Raw genomic sequence first — 21,693 nt, 5'->3', positions numbered from 1 at the left:
CTGACAGGAATACATAATGATCTGTATCAATATGCAGTTCTTCAGCGAGTGATATGCTTAAAAGATCAGTTTTCTCATGTAATTTGTATGAGTATTGAAAGTAAATACTTCCTTACCATTGGTCCTGGGCCAAAGTCAGCTGATTTAGATTGATCATATTGAGCAGCAAAGTTCTGTAAGAAATATAAAGGAGATAGTCTTCTAATACAGAAGAGATTCTTTAGCTTCTAAAGTACTGTACACACAGGAAAGAATTATTGTTTCTATATGTATCTCAAAATGCATGCTGTTGTAGTAAATCTAACTCTTGGTTTCAGAAAATATGGAATTTTGTATTTTATTGATAGTGAAAGCTCAGAATGATACTAAAAAAAGACGTAAGCAGCTCAGGCTGATTCTAGGAAAATAAATATCTTAGTACAAAAACTATTTTCACTATGCTGGGTAAATGTAATTAGTATTTATTTTATTTTCTTTCTACAGATTTATAGGCCACCCTTTCCCATAGTGGGCTCAGGGCAGCTTCCAACATAATAGAACAATCAAAAACAGTTCAAAACAATTTAAACAGTTTAAAATTAAAACAATTAAGCCACAGCTCACATTAATTAAGGCAGCATGGATAGTGTGGACAGATCAATTAGGCAACCTTGTCCCAACCTAGATGTTCAAAAATCTCAGCTATATCGGTTTTAAGCAATCAGTGCTTTTCCAGCCTTTTCTAAATGTGCAGCAGAACTACACAACTATTAGAGCAGAGCTTTGCAGATATCTAAGAGGTACTCTTGAAAAGATCAATTAATTGTTTACTCTTCAATTCTTATTTCACAAATGATCAGAAAATAGCTTTAGAACATGACTGCCTTACATATCCCCTGATTTTACATTTCCATCATAGCCTTGCTAAAACGCAGAACAGAAATCCTCCTGGAAAAGTGACCATTCTTTCTAGACCAGGCTGTAGGGATTTAGCAGTGCCATCCAAAACAAATATTTACTCTTCTTAGCCCATTGATCTCAATGGACTTAGATAAGTAGAACCTACTTAGCATCGCACTGTAAATCGCAGGCTGATCATTTATTGATTTTAATTGATATTTCTTTTGGGATTTGTATGAATGGAACCATCTTGCATCAGTTTGGAGAAAAGCAAGCTTGAAATTTCTCCCACAAAAATGGACAGGGAAAAGTAGAGTCAGCAGTCTGTCTCTCAAGATCTTTGTGTTTGCAAATAAGACTTTTCCCCCACAAATACACTAGGTATATAGCTCCTTTTAAAATTTAGAAAACACTGTACAATGTCAGCAGTAAAACAGCATGAGTGATTTGGCAGCCTGTTTTGTTTATATGAACTCAACTCCTGAATATGAGAATACGTCTTGAGTGTACAGAGTGAAGAGCTACTGGGTTAAAATGCAAAATGGTAGATATAACATTCATTCCTTGACTGTACATAATTCTGGAGATGTTCCTATAGAACACAATGGAATTTGGAGAATACATCTGAGATTATACATTCATGGATGTGATATTTGTTCCTTTTAAAAAGAATGCTACAGTGAACTTCCGAACAACTTCAATAAATAAAACTTTAGATGCCTTACTCCGCCAAGACCGGGAGGACCAGGGGGCCCTGGAGGGCCTGGTGGACCATCTTCACCATCTCTACCTGGTGGGCCTGGTGGACCCTGTGGGGGAAAATTTGTACAATATTAAATAAAAAATTGAAATTGATTTTAAGTAGTCAAGTTATTAAAAAATAGAGCTGGTATTGCATAATCCCAGATTTCTTTACGAAGTTTGAAAATTAAAACCATTTAAAGTTTTTCATAGGAATCACAGGAGTGGATAAGAATAAGGATCCAAAAAGAGGTGTTTCTAGAGAGGGAACCAGTTGGAGCTCCCAAGTTCTCCTAAGATTTCAGCAGATCTCCAGACTAATACAGTTTCTCTCAAACAAATGGCTACTTTGGAGGGTAGACTGTATGTCATAATAAAGTCCCTCCCATTCTCAACCCCCTGTCCTTCCCAATCTCCACCCCCAAATTTCCTGGGATTTCCCAACCCCTAGCCATAACACAAAGAAAGGTTCCCAGAACCTTGGGGAACTCCTGCCTGTCTAAGCCCAAAATATGCAGAGTCCCAGTCTGCATACTATGATTCCAAAATTTCTGTAAAAAGGTTTACATGTGATTCTTTATGTCATTTTGGTGATGCAAAAGCAAAACTGGGTGCTGTCTTTTGTACAGTGAATATTTATAATAAATAGTGTACAATAAAACAACTATAATGTAAGAATCAGGGAGGGGAGGACTAAAATGGCTGTAAAGAACTGGACTATGAAACTAAACCATTTAATAAAATATCTATATCTCCAGGAATCCTCATACAGACATGCTCATTTCCAGCAATTTATATGTAAATCAGACAATGAAAATAACAATTCAAGTGTCATACAAATAATCTACATACTCCATGTCCCAAGATTTCTAGTAGCCTCCCTTTGCTAAACTGTTAAATACTTTGTTTACATCAACAGAATCCAAGTCAATTTGGCTCTCAAACCAATTACAAAGATATGGATAGTCAATCCTTTGTTCAACACTATAATCAACAACAAAATTACTTAAGTTTGTTGGGGCATATCCATATTACAAGAAACTACAATGATTAAAAACCTTTTAGTTGCTAATAGAAACCAATGCATTAGGCACAAAACCTCTTCTGATATGGGCCAAATCTTAAATCATTTTCAAGTTATTTGGTTTTTAACATCTAGGTAAGGGAGCCACTTTACTGCCTAGTGAAGTGGAGGTGGTGTTCCAGGTGTAACTCTGTAGATGTAACTTTAATTTCCTATATCTGTGCTGGGAGAATGAGGGTAGAACTCTTCCATCAGCCCCCTCCCACCAATGTTTTTGATTGCTAATTCCAGTGATGAAATATGTTCTCGGCTGGTCACAACAAGCATGCTTCCTTCTGGCTATCCCAAAATTCACCTGGGACTGCACTGACTTTTCCAGTGAACATACTTGCTGGGAGAATGAATCCCTATGCATTTTATACAGCACAGACCATTTTAGGTTAAAGTCTTAGTTCCTTGGAACATGATTAGCTCTAAATCAGGCCTGCACACAAACACAGCATGGTGCCCATGTATGGCCACCTTGAGATCTCAATAAACTATTTATAACACTTGCCTGGGCATCAGGCAACAGGTGGTGTGTATGTGTTGAACACCTGGATTACAAATGGTAACAGTTTTCACTAAATAGGATTGCCAGTTCTGAGTTGGGAAATATCTGAAGACTGGGAGTGGTTGAATCTTGAAGAGGGTGGGGTTAGAGAGGGGTGGGACCTCAGCATGGTACAAAGCCATAGAGTCCACCCTCCAAAGCAACCATTTTCTCCAGAGGAACTGATCTCAGTTGTCTGGAGAAGAAGAAGATATTGGATTTATATCCCGCCCTCCACTCCAAAGAGTCTCAGAGCGGCTCACAATCTCCTTTACCTTCCTCCTCCACAACAGACACCTTGTGAGGTGGGTGGGGCTGGAGAGGGCTCTCACAGCAGCTGCCCTTTCAAGGACAACCTCTGCCAGGGCTATGGCTGACCCAAGGCCATGCTAGCAGGTGCAAGTGGAGGAGTGGGGAATCGAACACGGTTCTCCCAGATAAGAGTCCGTACACTTAACCATTACACCAAATTGGCTCTCCCCAGGAGATCTCCAGGCCCCATCTTACTAAATGTCAAACAATAGGGAAGGAGTCTTAAGCATTGCCTTAAAACCACAACCTTCATGAATATACTTTTAAACACCCCAGGGCCTCTTTACTTGCTGCATGGTGACAAATGTATATCTATCACTGCGCATAAAGGCTGTGGGGAACAATGGCAGTGGCTGCTCCTGACTCCCTGACATATGTGCTAATATATGTGGTAGAAAGCATATGTTCTGTCATGCATTCATTTTCAGTTGTTTCATATGCATGTACAGTGCAATCCTAAACAGAGTTGCACCCTGTGTAAGTCCACTGGAGTCAATGGGTTTAAGAGGGTATAACTTTACTTAGGATGGCACTGTCAACAACTGCATCCTTAAAGCCTGATGTATGACTTGCATTCTTAGCCCTCCGTGGCAGAAACCCTATAGAGAGTAACTGATCTGTCAAATCAACATCCAAGCATTGCCTGCTTCTCTATTCCATCTGAAACAGGAAACAGTACTATAGAATATTACATGCAGGGAGGGAAAGTAGTATCAGAGAGAGAAAGTATTAAGGCTATGGCCTTTCAGCCAGTCAGTGCGATTGTGAATATGTGTTCTCAGTTGGCCAGATAGAATTTTTGGAGAAATCACTTCAAGGGAAATTTGTGAAGGAATCTGGTAGGAAGCATAAGATCAATGTGGAAAAGAGTGCTGTATTTATCTCCTTTTTTAGGCAAAGGTTTGAGGAGGAGTGGAAAGCCAGCACTAGGAACCACTGCAGTCGCCGTTCGTGAATTCATAAAGTTATCCCCCACAGTACTCTTGCAACTGATTTGCCACATAGTTGTGGCAAATCTATCAAATCTTGCATTGATAATTATCCACATGGCTACATCAATGAATTGTTGGTAAAGCAAGCCAGTCTAAGTGACACAAGAGCTGCCAGCCAGCAGAAATCAAAGGGGATAATGCTTAATGTATTGATTGAACGAAATAAGGATGCAGACGCAAGAGTTACTGTGAGGTCTTTAATGAAGTTATAGCCTTTTAAGTCCATTGAAAATAATGGAAAGTTCCAATTCCTTCCTTCCTTCCTTCCTTCCTTCCTTCCTTCCTTCCTTCCTTCCTTCCTTCCTTCCTTCCTTCCTTCCTTCCTTCCTCACTGTTTTTAACCCAATATATGTTTTTAATCCAATATGTGAATTGATTTTAACTATGTATTTTATTTAACTAAGCTTTTCCTTGCCCCATCAAGAAACTAAGAGCCTCCAGTGATCACACTATAAAGGAACAGAACATTCATCCCAGTCAATGACTACACTAGCATCCCATTTCAAAATGGTTAAACGATTACACTTTTGGTCCAAATTCTGACCTCATTTAAAAAAAACATACTTCCTCTGACTTCACTGAACTTCCCCAAACCATACACACATCAGTATCACAAGTAAATCTGTTCAGTCATACATAGCATAACCTCATTCATCTGAATTATCACTGGAAGAGAGAAAACGAGGGAGGCAGGGAGGGAGGGAGGGGGGGGGAGGACGGAGGAACAAGCAGCCATGCCCTTTCCCACAAGTATAGGTACAAGATTATTTGAAATTATGACAGGGTTACCAGGTGCTCTCTAGCCACTGGCGGCAGGGGGAGGGTAGCTGGGTAGGGTTGCCAGCTCCAGACTGGAAAACAATTAGATTTGGGAGTGGAGCCTGGGGAGGACAGGAACCTCAGTGGGGTACAATGCCATAGAGTCCACCCTCCAACCATTCATTTTCTCGAGGGGAACTGAACTCTGTCATTTGCAGATCAGCTGTAATTTTGGAGAATCTCCAGGTCCCACCTGAATGCTGGCATTCCTACATAATGAGTGCTGAAGTTCAGAAAGCTGAGATTCTTCACTATGTACTGTACAGATGACCAAGAGGATTTCCCCAGGTATCTAGCAGTGATTCAACTAGAGCAGTTAAAAGCCAGTACAATTATGATTCTTTACCCTTTCTCCTCGTGTCCCTTTGTCTCCTCTGGGACCCTGAAAAAGAAAAGAAAAGAAATCAGTTGTGGATTAATCTTTGAAGTAAACAGTTTAAGTGTCCAAACCACCAGTTACGGTGAGAATTGTCTCTTAATAAAAATATGGCAAAAATACTCTATTTGAAAGCCAGAAACAATAATTTCCCTATAGAATAGTACAATGAGAAGGAATAGTCAATGGGTCTCTTGGAAGCCTACTTTACTGGTAGTTTACTCAACTGAATAAATAAACTAATTTTTAAAAAACACTACCAATTAGTTCATCAGTTTCTGGTATTAATCTATTACATGATTATGCTATAAAACAAGCATGTATATGCCTTAAAAATGTATGCAGGTAGTTTGCACAACTATTTGATACTACTAATTTCAGAAAGACTTTCAAGAACGTTTAGGTCTTACTCTTTCCTTGTAAATGTTGGTTTCAAGTTTCATGTATTTCAATACACTGATCAATATACACATGCCTAAACACATCAGAAACCTCCAGGAAACCTTGTTTTCAACTAAAATTACAATATCTTTTCATTGTCCCTTGGGAATAAGCTCCAATGCAATTAGCAGAAATTACTTCTTGAATGAACACATATTACTTCTTGAATGAACACTTCTTGAATGAACACTGAATTTACTAAAAGTCGCTTCTTCACTAAACACAACAGAATTGGGCTTTGCACATGCTTAGCTGTGAGTCAAAGAAAAGTCACTGAAACACAATGGGGTTTATTTCCTATTAAATTATTTCTTTTTCATTTTAAAAATTCACACATCCCAGTCTACTTGGCTCTTCTTTAGAAAACTACATCTGCAATCCTAACAATGCTTTCCTGGGATGAAGGCTCCATTGATTAAACTGAGACTTCTGATTAGACCAGTTTCAGATGGCTCCCAAACTCTTATGTGAGAATCTTTGAATAATTTTTTTACCTTCTGTCCTTGCCTTGCCTAGAAAGGAACAAATATAAAGTTAGAGGAAAATCTAAAGGTCTCAATATTTCATTCTAAATGCTAGCATTAACCAAATTTGTTATTAGGCAAATTAGCTGAAAGAAATGTGTATTTAGTACAGAAAACTAAATTGTTAGTATTTACTACATCATGCAATTAAAATGCAATAACATTGTCATACCAGAACTCATTCATGCTGCTTCCTCTTCTTCTTCATGAGGTGATGTTACTTTGATTCCTGACTTTAAAGGGCAGTTATCCATCCCCCAAAGTATTAAGCATGCTGTGCAGGTCCTATTGCTGTGCCAGACGCTCTTAATCTTGCATTCACCTATGAAGGTAGCTTTGGTACGAGAAGGACTGCCCATTAGGAAATGAGGGGAGGATACATTTTTCAGGCAGGCCCCTTGCTACTTAATAATCATCAGTTCACCCACATGCACCCTTGGTTAGTAACTAGCCATTTAGCCTATTCTGTCCATTAAGTTTTATTTTTAAAATTATGGTACTGACCTCATTTACATCTGAAAAAAGATATAAAAGGAAGAAAATGCACAATTAATTTGTAAAATACAAAACCCTTTATATTAACCAATGTTGTCATTATCAGTATTGAAATGCCCGAAGTAGGAAGGGCTCTAATGATAATGCATTTAAAGATTATTATATTTTGATCACTTCAGTACGCTGTTGACAGATGATGCATTCAGGTTCAAAAGGCACCTTAAAGTAAAACATCACTTCAAAGTTCTGATTTTAAATGATAAATTAATTAAACGCTACTTTTAATGGTTTAAAAATCAAAGCCAGGATCGAAAGGACCATCCATAGAACAACTGAAACAAACTGGGGCTTTTCTACCCCCCTTCCCACATCCTTCTACTCCCCCACCACTCCTGAATATCAGGAGACCGTCCAGTGTGGAATGGTAGAATAGAGAGATACCCAGAAATAAAACTAAGTAACGCCCCCTCCCCCCCCAGCACATACAGAAGTTCTTAATACTGGTTAGTGGTTTTGATTGTAAGCCATTTTGTGTCTTACTTTGGAGAAAGGTGGGATAGAAGTAGTTTAAATAATTATTAACAAATAATACTCATGTAAGGGCCCTTTAAATCCCAACCCTCTCTGGAACTGATCCACATTCCTTCTAGGAAATGTGAGACTGGCCTCTTAGAAAAAGAAAATACATCTATGTGTCATAGAAAGGGCAAAATTAGTATGATGAGCATTTAATTCTGAGATTATTCAAACTGAGTTTATTAATTTTCATATTTTTGTAGTACTAAGGAGGCCAGGTTATTCTTTCAGATATTCTTGCCCATGCTATTTGGTTGAATACAAATGCTCCTTGAAAATGATTACTTTTGGGGTACAAATGTTAGCATATTTATCAGCAAAGGCATTCATTCTGCTAAACTTTAAATTGGTAAAAGATTGCATACTGAATTGCTCTTGGAGATAAAGTCCAAATCCCTGCATAAGCTCATATCCAGAGAATCATTACATTATTTCTATATGCCTAGAGAGGCTCCAGAGTTGTGTTTCTCATATAACAGCCTCACCCAGAGCACGGTTAACCATTTTTTAAAAATGGCATGTTCAGATTAATTTGTAATATGGTATGGAAGGCCTTGTTTCAAGAAAAAAGTCAGATGCACACTGGGGTAGGTCCACGTGTCACCACTAATGTGCCACGTCTATGATACTACCAGTATGAAAGCTGTCTGTCCTGGTTTTAAAATGACCATGTTAAAATATTGATACCAGTCTTACAAATGTGAGATAGCATGCACTGGTTCCTTTCCACCTCACTTTTCTGTAAGTTGCAGGATAGAAAGGTAAGTAAAATTCCTGTTGGTGCAGCAGAGCAATAAATAAATTTAAAAAAGACAGTGTTTCATATTCCCTCTCTGCCAAGTGCAGCCTCCAGTCTGGGGACAGGGCAAACCTCTATCAGAATGTACCACAAAAACTATTGGCTTGTCTCCTCATGGACATGATTGTGCCACAGGGACATCTGAGTGGTCAATCTGAAAATGTATTTGTCTGGAGAGAAAATCTATTTATAAAGTGTATAATTCAGGATCAAGTCAATGATAAAATAATATAATTACAAAGAAGAAAACACTCCTACATTATTTTTGGCTAGTGTTCAATTACTAACCCAATTACTAATCCAATAGCCTGTTAGACAAAAAAAAAGTATAAATGCTTTCTTTACAGTATGGACAGAATTTGCCTCATGCAATGAACCAAACGTTTTCGGGATTGTTGAAATGCTGCTCTGAAAGTTAAAACCTGCACATACTTAGAGATACCAAGTAGGTATAGCTATAATGTTTTGCTGGACCAACTACTGATTGTGTGCCATGGAAGGTTCTGAGAGGATTTTTTCTCTCTGTCAGTTGTTGCAACATTAAAGCTACTCTGAGGCTAAAAGAAATGTGCCTAGTCAGTATCACTTTTGTAGCCAGCGTGGTTAGAAAGCTTAACTTGCACACAATAACCAGTTTAAATCCATTCTCAGGTATGAAGCTCAGGAGGTGGCCTTAGCGAAGTTGCTCTCTGTCAACATAATTTACCTCACAACATACTTGTGAAAAACTACTGTTCTGACCTGATATTAGGATACCAGCAAGAGTTCCTAACAAGTTCAATAATTCACTCATTGCCTTAAAAAAAAAATCCCATGCTGAAGAGAATGAGTGTTTCCATAAAGGTCATTTAGCTGAGTACTCTCATTATTAACGTGTTGCTGTGGTATTTTCACACTGCATATGTAAATTTATTCCAGATTACTTTTTTGCCTTCTCCGCCACAAGGCGGCGCTAAGGATTAATAGCGTTAAAACATTCCTGCCTGGGATATCCATTAGACGTATCAATTCGTTTCTCTTCGTCTAGCCCACACCCAAAAGAGGAAAAAGTAGACTTTCCTTCCCCTTTTTGTTCCAGTTTTTTTTCAAAAGTGCCTTCTTTTCTCCCAAGATATATCAAAGCAAACATTTTGAACAATTTATCCCAAGAGATTTGCTCATTAGCAATCTCTTCCCTCGCTCCTTGCCTGTGTCAGGACGAATAACTAAATAATCCTATATAAAAAAAATATTTTCCTCCGGTCGGGCCCTCCCGACTTCAAGCGCTCGAGATCGGATCCCTAGTGCTGTCTCCCACTAGAGGGCGCACGGTGAGCATCCACAGCGCTCCAGCTTCACACAAAGCTCAAGTACAACGCCCTAAAACGCGCGGTATGTTCTCCAAGCGGCTGGTTCTCTGTTATTTCTTGACCGTCCTGCAGTAAGTGGGGCAAAAAAGTAATACTTCGCTGAGGTTCTTCAAGCGGACGATGCTTACGTATTTAGGCGTTTTATGTTTACTCAATGTCCGCTTCATCACCATCCTCAGGATGGTTTCCCCTCATGCTGCTACTTTTTGAGTTTTTCTTAAAGAGTCGTGGATTCAGTGTGAAAACGCCCCCTTTTCTTTAAAATGGGGGGGGGGGGAGTACGTGGGAGGGCCGGGGGAGACTGCTTGGCTTCTAGCCAGTGTCAGCGCATCTGAGCCAAGGAGGCTGGGAAGTTTCACGAAGTTTTGAACGAGTCTAAACTCTTCGCGTGGTGCCTGTGATGGCAAGGAGATCTTCCATTGTCCGTTCCATCAGATGCCTAGGCCCTAGAGGAACTCTAACTCCCAAATCGGAACAGATGCAATCCATGCTGTATATTTTCTTAAGCCTCGACACGTGCCCAGCTTGAAGGGATCTGGGATTTCCCCAGCATCCCGCAAAGGGAACTATAGGGGAAGGATCCAACGGCAGGCAATAGTCTTTAGCAGCCCCCCTCCTCCTCCTCCCCACCCCGCTGCAAGCAATCCGAAGGCACTTACATTGACTTGTTGCTAGGCATGAAGTTACTGCGAGCAGCAACAAAATCCGTGTATCCACAAAGCTGAGCATGTCTACTGCCTAGACATGCAGACTCCTTGTGTTTCAGAGTCCCTGGGTCGGTGGAAAGGTATTACCTAAGGGACGCAGGCATACAGTCTTGGTGGCCGGTAACTCCAAACTTAGCAGAAACCTGCTGCCCGGGATGCTAAAATAATAGAGCCCCCGTCGGCCCTATTTATACGGCAGGAGGTTCCCCTGCGCCGACGGAGTCGTGGAACGCGTCGCAGCCAATAGGAGAGCCGCAAGGCGCGCGGGCGGGACGGGGGGGGGGGCCGCTGCGAGACCGTCACGTGGCCTTTTATCTCCAACCTGTCCCAGCAATTTGGGAGGGAAGCGGAGACTGGAGAGCGGAGGGAGGGGGGGGAGGGGGGGAGGGACCCTGGAACCCGAGGGGGGGGGGGGAGAAGAGAGGCAGGAGGCGGGGATGCAAAATTGATTCCATTCTTTCTGAGGACGTGGACACTTCTCGGCTGCAGCAAGGAGGGGGGGGGGAAGGCCTGGCTGTCTGGATCCCTTCCTCCCCCTGCCCCTTTTGTCTTCTGTTGTGGGTTGCCCGCTCGGGAAGCCGGTGGGGACTTGCGGGCAGGCGGCAGGGCCAGCCGCTTTCAAAGCAGGAGCTGTCCAGGGCCTGGCATCGAGGGGGAGGAGGGCAGCGCGGGGCGGGCGCCGGCGGTCGGGGAGAAAAGCTGGAGCTACCTGCGGCTCCTGACCCCCCCCCCCCTCCCCGCTTTCTGCAGAGCGCTTCCCAGGAAATCTGGGCCATCAGAGCAATTCCGGGGGCCCTCCTGTGATGGCCCCTCACTCGGGGGAAGCTCTCACTGGGAAGGGACGACTCTCCGGAGCAAGTGGGGGAATGTGGCTCCCTCCTGGGGTGCCCAGGGAATCCTCCTTTGGGCTCCCCTGAGCACATACCCAGCCGGGGCTACCGCAAGCCAGCAGCTCCACTGTCCCACCTAATTTTCCCATATTGGGAGGAGGTCACCAGACAAACGCGGGGGGGAGGGGGCTCCAGAAGTCACCGACACTTTTGCAAAGAGAGGGTGGGGGAGAAAGATGCCCACTTCATTTTCCCCCCTCTCGGTCGCCAGGGCAGCCCTTCTTTCTCCTCTGCCTGGCTTGGTTCCTTTCTACACACCGTCCCTTGCATTCCGTTTAGCCAGTGAACTCATCCTGTACCGTGTTCAGGCTGAGCACCTTCCATCTATTCAAAGAGCCCTGTTGCCATGCCTCCTCCCTGAAAAGCCCAGGAGCAGGGTAAGGGGAACATTCAGGGACAGCAATGGTCCCCCTTGCCAACCAGAGCTGACTAAGGATCTGGACCCAGACAAGCTGGCCTCCTGGCCTGCCTTCCTCCCCTCCCACTTCCAGCCTGTAGAGGGACCCGAACTCCTGCAGGAGCCTCAGGCCAGGACTGGCCAAAGTCCAGCAAGGTCTCTGCATACTTGGAGAACTCCATTCCTTGGGAGTCAGTTCCACTAATTTTAAGGGAACTTTGGTCCAAGAAAGTGAGCTGAAGATTTCATCTCTGACTCCACATCGCTCCTGTTCCCCCCATCCTGGAATTCCTGGGCATCCTCAGTTTGGCTGGGCATCATCCGTCTCCCCCTCCCCCCCCTTCCTGGCTTTCCCACTAGCCACCCCTCCTTCCTCTCCCTTCTTCTGCGGTGGCTGACATGGTCACTCCTCCTTGCCAAGCCGCCTTCCATCTGATGAGGCGTCTCTTCCTTCTGGTCCCTCCTTGGGCATCTGAAGAGGGGGGACTTGGCAGATGTTTCACCTCAAGCAGAGGAGTTCCATTCCTGATGCGACTTCCCTTCTCCAAGATGCTGAAACAAAAGGCTCACTTCCACTCCCACTTTTCCTTCAAAGATATGTGTGTGTGTAGGGAAGCCTGCAGGCTGCTGCTCTGCTGCTCCTCCCACCCATCCCCCTCCTCTTTTTTTTGTTTCCAGGCAAAGAAATTCTTGCCCCGTCACATCAACTAGCAGCAACAAGTTAGACTAGGAAGAGCAGCAACTTCTGAGCTCTCCATGGAACCTGTTCGCTCGGTCTGTGTTCAGAACTAGGCAGTAGACAAGTGCACCTTTAAGACCAACTAAGTTTTATTCAGAACGTAAGCTTTCGTATGCTCTCAAGCAGACTTCATCAGATGAATCTGATGAACTCTGCTTAAGAGCACATGAAAGCTTACAGTCTGAATAAAACTTAGTTGGTCTTAAAGGTGCACTTGTCTACTGCTTTGTTCTATTGCTTCAGACCAACATGGCTGCCTACTGGGATCTGTGTTCAGACCTGGAACCTGGGAAACAGAGATTATTTCTGAGCATGTGCAGAGTCCCTTTTGAGTTGCCACAATACCACAGCTAGTCAGAATATTTATTTATTTAAGCTACTTATACCCCACTTCCCCCCCCCCCCAATGGGGACTTAAAGAAGTTTACAACATTTTCTCCTCCCCTGTTTGATCCTCACAATCACTCTTTAAAGTAGCTTAGGCTGAGAGTGAGTGAATGGCTCCCCAGGTCACCTTATCTGAAGTTAAGGGAGAAATCCTGAAAGCGGCTTGCAAAACTGCTCAGAATACCAACCAAGACGGCCATTGGCATAACTCAAGATTTGTGAGTGTAACTGGAGATATGCCAGGGCGAAGGCATGCTGGCACATGCCAGTATAACTCCAGGGGGCAGCATAGAAATAGGTAGCATGAGAGGGCAGGAAAGGCCTTATTTACTATCTCAGGATGCGCCAGCCTGAGTCCTACCTAGTAGATAAATTCTGGAGTAAGTCTTTTCACTTCCACTGAATTAATTGGGAGTGAAGAATCAGTTGTCTGCCACTGTCTTCTGCCACATCTCATTGTCACTGCTTGGCAAAGAATACCAGCAAACTCTGCAGCCAAGCACAGCTCTCCCAAACGCTGTATAAACCCTTGTCAGCATGTTTTGTTGCCTAGGGTTGCCTTGCTCAAAGTGCTCCCAGGTCAGACAGGATGACTTGTAGGAATCCCAATACTCATTTCTTAACTCAAAAATCTCAGAGAAATGCTCAAGAAAGAAACCACCTTCTACTGTACAGTTGGATTGCAAACTGAGTGTTTAGAGGGAGCTGCCCCGATCATTACAATCTCTCTCTCTCTCTCGGCTTGACTTCGCGAACGAAGATTTAGGAAAGGTGCAGTAGTCCATGTCTGCTGCAGGCTCGCTGGTGGCTGACAAAACCAATGTGGGACAGGCAGGTCCAGCCACAGTGGCTGCAGGGAAAAGTCTGATTTGGGGTTGGTGCTGTAGCAGTACGATTCTTCCTCAATCTCCTTTTGTCCTCAAGACCAGCTATGCGTGCGTTTTCAAAGGAAGAGACAGCCTGTTGGAATGTGTGCCTCCATGCTTTGCGATCTGAGGCTAGGTCAGACCACTGGTGATGGTTAATGCAACAGGTACCAAGGGATTTCTTCAAGGAGTTCTTGTACCTCTTCTTTGGTGCCCCTCTATTTCGATGGCCGGTGGAAAGTTTGCCATACAGGGCAATCTTGGGAAGGCGGTGGTTTTCCATCCTGGAGATATGCCCTGCCCAGCGCAGCTGCGTCTTCAACAGCAATGCCTCGATGCTTGTAACCTCCGCCCGCTTGAGGACTTCACTGTTGGTCACAAAGTCACTCCAGTGGATGTTGAGGATGGTGCGAAGGCAGCGCTGATGAAAGCGCTCAAGGAGTCGCAGGTGATGACGGTATAATACCCACGATTCAGAGCCGTAGATGAGGGTTGTCATCACAATCGCTTTGTAAACATTGATCTTTGTGCCTTTTTTCAGATGCTTGTTGCTCCACACTCTTTTATGCAGTCGGCCAAATGCACGGTTTGCCTTTGCCAGTCTATTATCAATCTCCTTGTCGATCTTTGGCGTCTGAGGAGATGATGCACCCCAGGTAGCTGAACTGCTGGACTGTCTTCAAAACTGATTCACCCACAGTGATGCAAGGAGGGTAATAATCTTCCTGGGGTGCAGGCTGGTGGAGAACTTCTGTCTTCTTCTGACTAACTTCTAGGCCGAATAGCTTGGCAGCCTCTGCAAAGCAGGACATCATATGATGCAGAGCTGATACCGAGTGGGAGACGAGTGCAGCATCATCAGCAAACAGTAGCTCTCGAATAAGTTTTTCCATTGTCTTGGAGTGGGCCTTAAGTCGCCTCAGGTTAAACAGGCTGCCATCGGTGTGATAGCGGATGTAGACACCATCGTCATCATCTAAATCTACTGCGGCTCTTTGAAGCATCATGCTAAAGAAGATCGTAAAGAGAGTTGGTGCGAGAACACAGCCTTGCTTTACACCTGTGCCTATTGGGAAGGGCTCCGAGAGATCGTTGCAGTGTCTAACTTGGCCTCGCTGGTCTTCATGTAGCTGGATGACCATACTGAGGAACCTTGGGGGACATCCTAAGCCTTCCAAGATTTGCCACAGGCCTTTCCTGCTAACGGTATCAAAAGCTTTGGTAAGGTCGACAAAAGTCACATATAGACCCTTGTTCTGTTCCCTGCATTTCTCTTGGAGCTGCCTGAGAACAAATACCATGTTGGTGGTGTTCCTGTTAGCTCTGAAGCCACACTGGCTCTCTGGGAGGAGTTCTTCTGCAATGGTGGGCACCAGTCTGTTCAGGAATATTCTGGCAAGGATTTTGCCTGCGATGGAGAGCAGGGTTATCCCCCGGTAGTTGGAGCAATCTGACTTTTCCCCTTTGTTCTTATGTAGAGTAATGATGATTGCATCGCGAAAGTCCTGTGGTACTTTGTCTTGTTCCCAGCAGGTGACAAGTACTTTGTGAAGTGTGCTATGTAGTACTATGCCGCCATGCTTCCAGATCTCTGGTGGGATTCCATCAACTCCTGCTGCCTTGCCACTTTTCAGTTGCTTGATGGCTTTAACAGTCTCTTCTAGGGTGGGGTTCTCATCCAACTCTGTTTTCACTGGTTAAAGTGGGGTGAGGTGGATTGCTGGATCTTGAACTACGCAATTGGCACTGAAGAGAACCTGAAAATACTCCAACCACCGGTTCAGTATGGATGCCTTGTCTGTGAGGAGCATTTGACCGTCTGCACTACGCAAGGGACTCTGAGCCTGATATGATGGACCATATACTGCCTTCAGGGCTTCGTAGAACCCTCTTAAATCACCAGTGTCTGCACACAACTGGGTTCTTTCTGCAAGCTTGGTCCACCACTCGTTCTGAATGTCTCGAAGCTTGCGCTGGAGGTTGCTACATACAGCACGAAAGGTTGTTTTTTTCCCAGGACAGGAGGGCTGAGCAAGATGTGCTTGGTAGGCAGATCTCTTTTTCGCTAGTAATTCTTGGATCTCTTGATTGTTCTCGTCAAACCAGTCCTTGTTCTTCCTTGTGGAGAACCCGAGGACTTCTTCAGAGGTCAACAGGATGGTAGTTTTTAGGTGTTCCCAGAGTGCTTCTGGAGAAGGATCTGTGAGGCAACTGGGGTCCTCAATTCTTGTCTGAGTTTTGCCTGGAAGGCAGCTTTAACTTCGGCTGACTGAAGGCTGCCAACCTGAAACTTCCTCCGGGGGATACCGCCTCTCCTGGGTGTAGATTTAAAGTGAAGACGGAGATTGCAGCGTACAAGACGATGATCCGTATGACATTCCGCACTGGGCATTACTCGGGTGTGTAAGACATCTCGAAGGTCTCTCTGGCGCACCAGAATGTAGTCAATAAGGTGCCAATGCTTGGACCGTGGGTGCATCCAGGTTGTCTTCAGACTGTTCTTCTGCTGGAAGATAGTGTTGGTAATGGTGAGCTGATGCTCCGTGCAGAATTCTAGCAGGAGGCGCCCATTATCATTGCAGTTGCCAATGCTGTGTTTGCCAAGTACTCCTTTCCAGGCTTCCGAGTCTTTACCTACTCTGGCATTGAAGTCGCCAAGGATGATCACCTTGTCCTCTGTAGGGGTCTTCCATACGAGGTTGCGTAGATCAGCATAGAACTTGTTCTTTTCTGCAGAATCTGCTTGAAGGGTTGGGGCATACACACTGAAGAGTGTTGCATGCTGCTTGTTTTGAAGTGGGAGGCACATGGACATGATGCGATCTGAGTGACCTGTTGGCAGGTTTTCGAGTTTGGAGGCAATGGAGTTTCTGACCATGAAGCCAACGCCAGAAAGGCGGCTCTCAGCCTTTGACTTACCCGACCAGTAGAGGGTATAGCCAGCACCGTGTTCTTGAAGACTACCTTCCTCAGGGAAACAGACCTCACTGAGAGCTGCTATGTCGATATTCAACCTGAGAAGTTCATGGGCAACTAGAGCAGAGCGTCGTTCAGGGCGACCACTGTCTACTGTGTCAAGCATGGTTCTGATGTTCCAACATGCAAGCTTTAGTCTTTGCACACTTTGTGAGGCAGGTGCATGCCTTTTCTTTGTTGTTATTTTTCGACCGCAAGTAAGGATGCCCGTTGACCGCGACTAGCCAACTGGAGGGAGGGGGAGGAGACGAGCTTTGTTTAGGCCACCTTTTCTAGGCCCCTCTCCATATGGAGCAAGCAGTGCTGTCCCTAAATAAGGCTGCTTGGTCGTTCAGGGTGCTGCCGAAAAATGCTTTCGTCTCCGGGTCAGCATCAGGCAACCAATACCCTGAACCGCCTACATGCAGGATCGGGACTGCGGCTTTCAGTGGCATCTTCCACCTGCCGTTTCACCCCTTGCCCATCGCTGCAGGACTTGGTGTGTTGTGGGTTGTGGATGTGGATATGCCCTTCAGGCCTGCGCAGAGGAATTTTTAGGTGAAGCACAGTGTGCGCAGTACTGGCTCCACCCTTTCATCTTGAGGTCATCTGCCATGGCCCAGTAAGCCGGGATGCCGGCAGCGAGTCCTCCAGGTGGTAGATGTTACATTAACGAGCTCTGTCTGCTCGGGTTTGATGTTAGAGTTTTCCTTCTTTTGGCTGGCGAGGTTGGTGAGCCCAGCCTTCCCATCCGGTTATACCGCCAGACATTCGGTCGCACCATGACATGACAAACTCTGTGAAAACGGGGGGACCAGCGAGAAGGTGTTGCCACGGATGCAGTAATGTAGGAGAGGCCATTGCAGTGACCATCTGTCAGGCATAGCCAGACAGTGACCATGCAGCGTTCACTACACCGGGAAAGGAGAGGCGATGTATTGCGCATGCACTTTCCCTGGGGGCGGGGCAGGACACCCAGAGGGAGCCCACCCCCCACCCCCCGATCATTACAATAACTCCAACATAAAACACCTTTCATGTAGGAATTGATGTGCAATGCATGTGGGGATTATTCAGAATGATTTTTGCTCATTATCCACATGGTGCAAATCTGCCAAGAGTATACACAACATAGAAAAGGCCGAACAAATACTACACAGACTTTGGTTCTGTTTTAATCAGTGGGCTTTAATAAGCATGCAGAATTGGGTTCATGGGTGCAAAAAAAAAAAAGCTAAATGCACACACTCACATCACTCTTGTAGTTGTTTCCCATGTGTTCTAGGGTGGGGGGTTCCATTAAATTTCTCAGATGCACATTAGTGCTTCCTTCACGAGATGAGAAGTGGATGTTTGATGCAGTAAGGATCCTTTTGAGTCATTAAGAAACTGAAATGAAAACTCTTGATAAAAAAAATGCAACAATCACTGCTAAAACTGTTTTAGCACAGCACTGGAAACCAGCCTCTTCATCAGCCATTATGAAATTAAAGCTCTAGATACTGCCTGGATGGATGAACTAGCATACAAGGATGAATATGCTGTTTCAGAGGGTGTCTTTCAGAAATTAATGTTGTTTATTAACCACTGGAACACAAATTGTGATAATGTGAAACTGGAATATTTTCTCATTTTGTTTTAGAAAATAAATAGTAAAGAAAAGAAGAGATTGCAGAGAAAGCACTTTAATTCAGAATGGGCCTGGTCTTCTTGATTTCCCTCCCAGAAAAGCCTTGATATTTTTATGAGAGTACAGAAAGACTAGGTTCCTTGGGGAGCTCACTGATAACCCTCTGTTATCCCGGTTTTTAATGGTTTAGGGCTTCTAGCTATAATTCTTCCTTCTCTTTTTCTTAGATGAAACACAGTGAATTAACATCTTAAATCTGTACTTTAGTCAGACAGTTACGAAACAGGTGAGTTTCACCGACTTCCATTACTGAACTTAAATTGTTCCATACATGATTTCGCTAACCTCCCTCTCCCCTCTCTATATTTTCAAATTATACTAACAAGAGGTAGACATCTTCCTACTTAGGTGAAGGATTGCTTAAGTGGTTTTTGAAACTGAATTCCCTTGATTTTTCTTCCCAGGAAAACACCATTCATCAGTATCACTGTCTGTAACATGGCTTTACCTTCATCGTTGCTTCAGCTCTTAAAAATGGCCTCCCTTGATATATATTTTACCAGACATTAAGCAATACTTTTGATTTCTGTTTAGCTAATATATTGTTATAGCTAGAATGAATGTTGCTTTGTTGTAAAAAATTAACAAATGTTTGAAAACTGATTTTCCTTGTATAAACTCATGCGCTTGATCTGATCTGCAAAATAGTTCCTCTTATCTGTGTCTTCTGTCCAGTAGTTGTGTTAGTCAAGAACCTTTTCAGTTATAGTAGTCTGTTTTCTGAAACAGGTTTTCAGTGGAAATTTGCAGGGCATTTTGAAAGCAGAGTAAATCAGTTCTTGTTTTTTTGTGACGGCATCCCTTCACTGAGATGTAAAATTGTTTCGTGAACCATGGATAGGAAAATTTTGGCTTTATTTTATGCATTTTTTAATTGTGATTTTTATTATGATTACATTTTTAATTAACTGTAAGCTCTCTTGAACTTATGTCAAAGCAGGATACACACATACAAGAAGTCTATTTTTAAAGAAATGCATTAAATTGAGAAATCAAATAGTAAAATTCATGGAACTGCTCAGGTCACTTACTCCCATTAATCTTCAGAGTAAACTGTTTTGAGTGTTATACTAGATACGTATGTCAGGTATTGTTTGCTTTCTAACTAATGAGCAAGATGCTTACAAAATGGTGGTAATATACATGGAAATAAAGGTAAGACTATATTGCTGCCTGCCAGCCCTATCATCCATTCCTAGCAGTCTTTGAATCATTTGCATTACATTTTTGCACTCTGGAAGGCTTTTCCTCTGCATTTTCAGATAGATGCTTGTCTTTTTGTTGCTCATCTCTAATGCCGGGCCTTTACTGCATGAATCTTTCTAACCCACCATTAAATCTGTCTGTGCTCATAGCCACCACCTCCATTAGCAGTGAATTCCACAGTTTAATTACTAAGTAAAGAAGCATTTCCTTTTTTCTGTCTTTAATCTATTTCCCAAAGATTTCTTTGGGTGCCCCTAAGTTCTAGTATTACTGGAGAAGGAGAAAAAAACCCTCCCTCTATCCATGCATAATGTTATAAATTATAATGTCTCCCCTTAGAAATATTTGTTCTAGGCTGAAAAGTCCCATACTCTCCTCATCAGAAAGGTGCACCAACCCCCTAATAATTTTGCAGTCCTCATTTGTATTTTTTCAAGTTCTGCAGCATGGTAACCAGAACTACCGTCAGTATTCCAAATGAAGCTACACAGTAGATCTATATCTATAAAAAGGTACTGTCCATTTCCCCCCGTCCCTTTCCTAATAATTTCTAGCATGAAATTTGCCTTTTTTACCACTATCAGACTCTGGGTCAAAATTTTAATCGAACTTTCTACTGCACCATCAAGATCTCCTACAGTCTCACCTCTGGTGAGAGGTTAAGAGCCAGTTTGGTGTAGTAGTTAAGAGCGGTGGAGAACTGGGTTTGATTCCCCACTCCTTCACATGCAGCCAGCTGAGTGACCATGGGTCAGTCACAGTTCTCACAGAGCTGTTCTCTCAGAGCTCTCTCAGCCCTACCTACCTCACAGGGTGTCTGTTCTGTGGAGAGGAAGGGAAGGAGATTGTAAGTGTCTCTGAGTGAAGATTGGGGCATAAATAATCCTCCTCCTCCTATTCTTCTTCTTCTTCATCTCCAGTCTCAGTCAGATCAGACTCCATCAATATATATCTAAAGTTAGGAATTTTTGTTCCAATATGCATCACCTTCCACTTACATATGATGAGTTTCATTTACCTCAGTTACATGTAACACATATAAATATGGTGGTCCCTTGTTTATAAGTTTAGGATGTGGGATTCATAAAGAACAAGCTGTTACTCTAAACACTTTACATGGGATATAATTAGGGCCATTCTTTTTTTTCTTAAAATTGAACAGTTTCTTTAAAGAAAGAAAAATCTTTATATGTGTGCATGGATACTTAATTTTCCATAGAAGCACAACTTTTTCTTTTGCACAACTGAATATGTTTGCACTCATGCAGGCCTTAGTCTGCACAAGTCAGGCTAAGAATAGCTGTAAGAATCTGTTTTCAGATAAATAGAGAAGTGCAGCAAAGCATGCACGTCATAGCATGCAATGGGAGTTCTCTTTTTTCTTCCTTTTGGCTGTGGGTAAATTTCCTTTTCCCTAGCTGCTCCCAGGTCCATAACTTACACTGGAAAGTATTTGAAGTTGTCACTTTCCAGATGATTTCTAAGATGATGCTGGCCCAGCTGAACTGTTTTTGGCTACATTTCTAGATTTCCCTCCTCCCCCAAGCTGCTACATGCAAAAAGCAAAAAAGCAGACTGCAAGAACTCCGCATGTGGCACATTGACTTGTGCATTCAATATAAGATTAAACTGCAACTCATTAGGACTTGCTTCCAGACAAATATGCAACCATGGTATTGTGCTGAATGGTAGTGCTAACTCCCCATGTTCGTACAAATCTTGGTAAATCTAGGGTTGGTTCAACAGATGGACCAAGAAGGAATGTGTGGAGAATGCCCCAGCTTTCTTATCAAAGAAAGAGATGGTTCACATATTTGCTGCTGTTATATTGAGCTAAAACATGCTGACACTCTCTGCTGGCTGCTGTGTGCAGCACACAGGGGGAGGTGCATACCCTCAAAAGGAGGGATCTATGGGTGGAGGTGGAGCTGGGGTGC

The 21,693-nt window shown here is 43.4% G+C and overlaps 1 protein-coding gene across 1 annotated transcript in view; it reads right to left on the bottom strand.

The window, feature by feature from the left end:
- COL1A2 (collagen type I alpha 2 chain) overlaps window positions 1-10,801 on the bottom strand; it is a 77,233-nt gene extending 66,432 nt beyond the window's left edge. The window contains exons 1-6 of the mRNA XM_060248512.1: window positions 10,579-10,801; window positions 7,205-7,215; window positions 6,671-6,688; window positions 5,706-5,741; window positions 1,605-1,688; window positions 117-173 (exon numbers count right to left, since the gene is read on the bottom strand). Of these exons, the coding sequence (XP_060104495.1) occupies window positions 117-173; window positions 1,605-1,688; window positions 5,706-5,741; window positions 6,671-6,688; window positions 7,205-7,215; window positions 10,579-10,648 (276 nt within the window). The 5' untranslated portion in view covers window positions 10,649-10,801. The remainder of the gene's footprint in view (window positions 1-116; window positions 174-1,604; window positions 1,689-5,705; window positions 5,742-6,670; window positions 6,689-7,204; window positions 7,216-10,578) is intronic.
- Between the last annotated feature and the right edge of the window lie 10,892 nt (window positions 10,802-21,693).

The sequence above is a fragment of the Heteronotia binoei genome, chromosome 10, assembly GCF_032191835.1.
Source record: "Heteronotia binoei isolate CCM8104 ecotype False Entrance Well chromosome 10, APGP_CSIRO_Hbin_v1, whole genome shotgun sequence".
NCBI classification, from domain to species: Eukaryota; Metazoa; Chordata; class Lepidosauria; order Squamata; family Gekkonidae; genus Heteronotia; species Heteronotia binoei.
Note: the sequence above shows the minus strand (reverse complement) of the source record. Positions and strands in the feature narration are given on the sequence as shown.